At 40.3% G+C, this 2192-nt stretch overlaps 1 protein-coding gene across 1 annotated transcript; it reads right to left on the bottom strand.

Moving 5' to 3' along the window:
• Positions 1–1256: 1256 nt before the first annotated feature.
• On the bottom strand, positions 1257–1959 carry LOC307179693 (NOP protein chaperone 1-like). The gene has a single exon (XM_079909243.1). The coding sequence runs from the start codon at positions 1870–1872 to the stop codon at positions 1282–1284; it is 591 nt and encodes a 196-aa protein (XP_079765369.1). The 5' UTR covers positions 1873–1959; the 3' UTR covers positions 1257–1281.
• Between the last annotated feature and the right edge of the window lie 233 nt (positions 1960–2192).

Raw genomic sequence — 2192 nt, 5'->3', positions numbered from 1 at the left:
CATGAGCTCAATGCACTTGGAGACAGTCCTTTAAACTCTCAGGTCTATATCCTGAGCAAAGCCAGTCCCATGGCAGATGAGGTCCCAAACAAGTTAAATAAGATCAAGAATGTGGCAGAAAGGCAACTCCAATGCAGGATCATTTTGCCGTTTGAAAGGGAAAACCTGTTACTACCATTTTATGTACTGTGACCTATTTTCCTGGGATGTCCCTATTCTCTACAATGAATAGGTTTCAAAACTGTGGGCAACTGGAAAGAATAATGTTAATAGCTGAAACAAACAAAAAATTCCTTTATGAGAAAAAGAAAACCAAAAAAAACACAAAATTTTCCAACCAGCAAATTTTACATGCATTAAGAGGCTACAGACAGTGATTAAACCACAGAGCACCAGTTTTCCAGCTGAAACTGGAAAGGATTTTTTTTAAATTAAAGTAGATATGTCTGAGGGCATCTAAATATAAGTAATTCTTTTCTTTGTAAAAAATTTCTCCCTCAGGGTGGGATAGGGAGGGTGGAAGGGAGATGCAAGAGGGAGGGAACATGGGCACACACGTATACATACAGCTGATTCACTTTGTTACAGAGCAGAAACCAACACATTATGTAGAAACTATACTCCAATAAAGATGTTTAAAAAAAATTCTCCCTCACTGAACCCATTTTAATGGTAACAAATAAATGTGACTTTAAAATAGCCTTAAAAAAACCCCAACATAAGTTTTTGTTTGTTTTTTGTTTTGTCTTTTTCAGTACGCGGGCCTCTCACTGCTGTGGCCTCTCCCGTTGTGGATCACAGGCTCTGGATGCGCAGGCTTAGCGGCCATGGCTTACGGGCCCAGCCGCTCCATGCATATGGGATCCTCCTGGACCGGGGCATGAACCCGTGTCCCCTGCATTGGCAGGCGGACTCTCAACCACTGCACCACCAGGGAAGCCCCAAGAGGCCAATTTAAAACAAAAACAAACGGGTAACTTGTATTTTTACTTTAAAATAAGTTTGAGATTTCTGAAGTCTATGTTGATGAAAGAGGATGTCAACAAATTCACTCATCACCATACATAAAGTTAAGCTTTCTAAACTAAACCTCTTTAGCATGAGATCAAAAACAGTCTGCTCTTAGAAGATCTCCAAATGCTATCTCTTCCAACTCTTTAAAAGCTAGCTTGTTTCTCCAAGAAGCAAAATACATTCATTTTTGCAAACAGGCACCATAGGTATCTAAAATGCAAAATAACCAGCAAGCCACATTCTTTTTCAGAGAATTAGCGGGAACTATCACCTGTTTCTCAGATTGTTTATGTCCCTGTTTTCTTTTTTTTCACTGGCAGGACGGTCCAGAACCTCTATTTTGCCTTTTCCATCTTCTGAATTAGGAAGCTTAATGGTATCGATGGTGACTTCACCTGCAGAAGAGGTGTTATCATCTTCATCCTCAAATTCTGAACTGTCCTCTGAACTGTCTTGTGAATTCTCTTCTGAACTGTCCTCCTCTTTTGAATCAGACTGATTCATCTCAAACAAGGCCATAACCATTTGCATAACTTTTCCGAGAGTGTCAATATTTTCAATATTGAAATGACCAGGTGGTACAGCTGACATTTCTTTCCTTAGCTTTTCGTTTGCCTGAGCCATCTGTGGGAGAAAGCTCTGTACTTGGTCCAATAGGGGACTCCTCTTTTTCCGAACATTTTGAAGAGTGGAATTCTTTCTGGAATTAGGCTTGGAGTTGATGACCAACTTGTCCCGTATACCTCCGTGGCCGACACTGCCCGCCGTCAGCACCTCCCTGGACACCGAGACCCCGGAGCCGTCCCAGGAAAATGACGAACAACTCGTGTCAGGCTGGGATTCGCCGTGGGCCTCCATGCTGCTCGCCCGTCTTCAGAGCAGCCCCTCCAGGCCCGGATGCCGGATAAAGACTAGGGACATCTTTGTTTTTTAACTGATGAGTTTAAGCTATATATATATATATATATATATATATATATATATATATATATATATATATATATATATATATATAAATTACTGATATGAAATGACATTTAATTGCCAATTTGTTTTCTGTAATGTCATATAGCTTTTCTGTCCCACATTTTCTCACATACTGACGTCCTTTGTTCTTACTCTTTGTACTGACTCATTTTTAAAATTAATTTCTTTGGCTGTGCCAGGTCTTCGTTGTG

Source organism: Stenella coeruleoalba, assembly GCF_951394435.1.
Source record: "Stenella coeruleoalba genome assembly, chromosome: 21".
NCBI classification, from domain to species: Eukaryota; Metazoa; Chordata; class Mammalia; order Artiodactyla; family Delphinidae; genus Stenella; species Stenella coeruleoalba.
Note: the sequence above shows the minus strand (reverse complement) of the source record. Positions and strands in the feature narration are given on the sequence as shown.

Excerpts from the sequence above, each read along its gene's own strand:
- LOC307179693 (XM_079909243.1), bottom strand. The coding sequence starts at position 1,872 with ATGGAGGCCCACGGCGAATCCCAGCCTGACACGAGTTGTTCGTCATTT.